This window comes from Merops nubicus, unplaced genomic scaffold (assembly GCF_000691845.1).
Source record: "Merops nubicus isolate BGI_N331 unplaced genomic scaffold, ASM69184v1 scaffold5283, whole genome shotgun sequence".
NCBI lineage: Eukaryota > Metazoa > Chordata > Aves > Coraciiformes > Meropidae > Merops > Merops nubicus.
Genome location: NW_008600817.1, coordinates 5,005 through 6,610, shown reverse-complemented (window position 1 = coordinate 6,610; position 1,606 = coordinate 5,005). Strand labels below are relative to the sequence as shown.

Below are 1,606 nucleotides of genomic sequence, written 5' to 3'. Positions count from 1 at the left end.
CCTTCTGGCTCTGCACAGCTCCTGACAGGAGCCTGGAGCTGGGGGGGGATCGGGCTCCTCTCTGAAGGAACAAGTGACAGGAGAAGAGGAAACACCCTCAAGTTGCACCAGGGGAGGTTTAGACTGGACATTAAGAAAAATGTCTTCCCCAAAAGGGTTGTCAAGCCCTGGAACAGGCTGCCCAAGGAAGTGGTTGAATCACCGTCTCTGGATGTGTTTGAAAGCTGTGGAGATGTGGTGCTGAGGGACATGGTTTAGCAGTGGACTCAGCAGAGTTAGGTTAATGGTTAGACTTGATTTTCAAGGTCTTTTCTACCCTAAACAATTCTATGATTCTGTGATTCTATATATTTATTAGTGGGCTTGGGTCTGATGTGTTGTCTAATTTTTTTAATTCCATTATCAAGCTGTTGCTCTCCCTGCAATGCTGACTCAAAAACACTCTAACCAAACCCTCATTCAAAGCTGTGCTCACAACAGCTCAGCAGCCTGCCCCCTGATAAGCCACAGCCCAGGTAACCTTGTAAGAGAATTACAGTTTTGAGGACCAACGTGTCTCTTTTGCAGATATTTTTACAGACACAACATTTTATTGTCTTCCAGCTAGAGAGCAGATGTATTCTGATGTATAAATCCTTCAGCTGTATAAATATGTACTATGTTCTTCTAAAAATTGACTGGATTTTGATGGATAAAGTAATAGTTTGAATTATAACCTACCTGGAGGGCACTGGCTGCAACATTTATTTAGTCCTTCTTCATAGAATTCAGTGGTGGGATCGTTGCATTGTGTCAGCTGTGGTGTATAGGGCAATGAATATTCCTAGGAGAAATGAATGGAAAATTGTGAGTCATGAGTCAGTTCTGACCGTAAAGGAGAAGTTCAGAGAGACAAACACTTAAGGATCAGTGCAATTATAAGCAGCTTCCTCTCCAAGGCACTGATGTAGGCCTGATGAAACAGAAAGCAGCAGATGCCAAAAAGCTGAAGGGGAATGCACACCTTATCAGCTACTTGAGACCATTTAGAGGTTCCTCTGCTTTTCTAAGATCTGTCACAATGAACAAGGTGATTTCTCTGGATTTTATGTTCAAAAGAATGCAGTGGGCTACGGGATTAGCATCACAGGGGTCACTACTGCATCCCCTAAACCTGAGGGTTTTTTACCCATCTAAGTACCCATTTCTCAGTTGCTGTGACTCAAACAGGCTTTGAAAAAACACCAGTGAAACCTGAATTCTTAACTGTGGGTTTGTGGAGAGAAGCACTTTCTGCAAAGTGCCTATGTTAAAAATGGTACCTGATACCTTCTTACTTAGTAGGTCTGCTCCCCACACCCATTCAGAGCCTCATCTCAAAACTAGAAGATTGACTTTGCTGCTTACAAATCCCTCCAGGCCTCTCATGCTGGTGGAGAGGGAGCTGTGGGTCCCACCCTACTGCAGTGCTTGATGGAATCTGTTCTCCTCAGCGGGTGCAGAGGACACAGGACACTGCATTCTATTCTCTACTGCACTTGTGCTCATTGCACCCTCACACCCAGGCAATCCCCAGGCAAGGTAACCCACCCCTTCAGCTGGAGAACCCGTACTGTTACAACTGTTT

General features: G+C 44.7%; 1 protein-coding gene across 1 annotated transcript in view; it reads right to left on the bottom strand.

The window, feature by feature from the left end:
* TNFRSF1B (tumor necrosis factor receptor superfamily, member 1B) overlaps nt 1-823 on the bottom strand; it is a gene marked incomplete at its 5' end in the record, with an annotated part of 9,612 nt that extends 8,789 nt beyond the window's left edge. The window contains one exon of the mRNA XM_008937779.1: nt 721-823. Coding sequence (XP_008936027.1) covers nt 721-823 — 103 coding nt within the window. The remainder of the gene's footprint in view (nt 1-720) is intronic.
* Nucleotides 824-1,606: the final 783 nt, after the last annotated feature.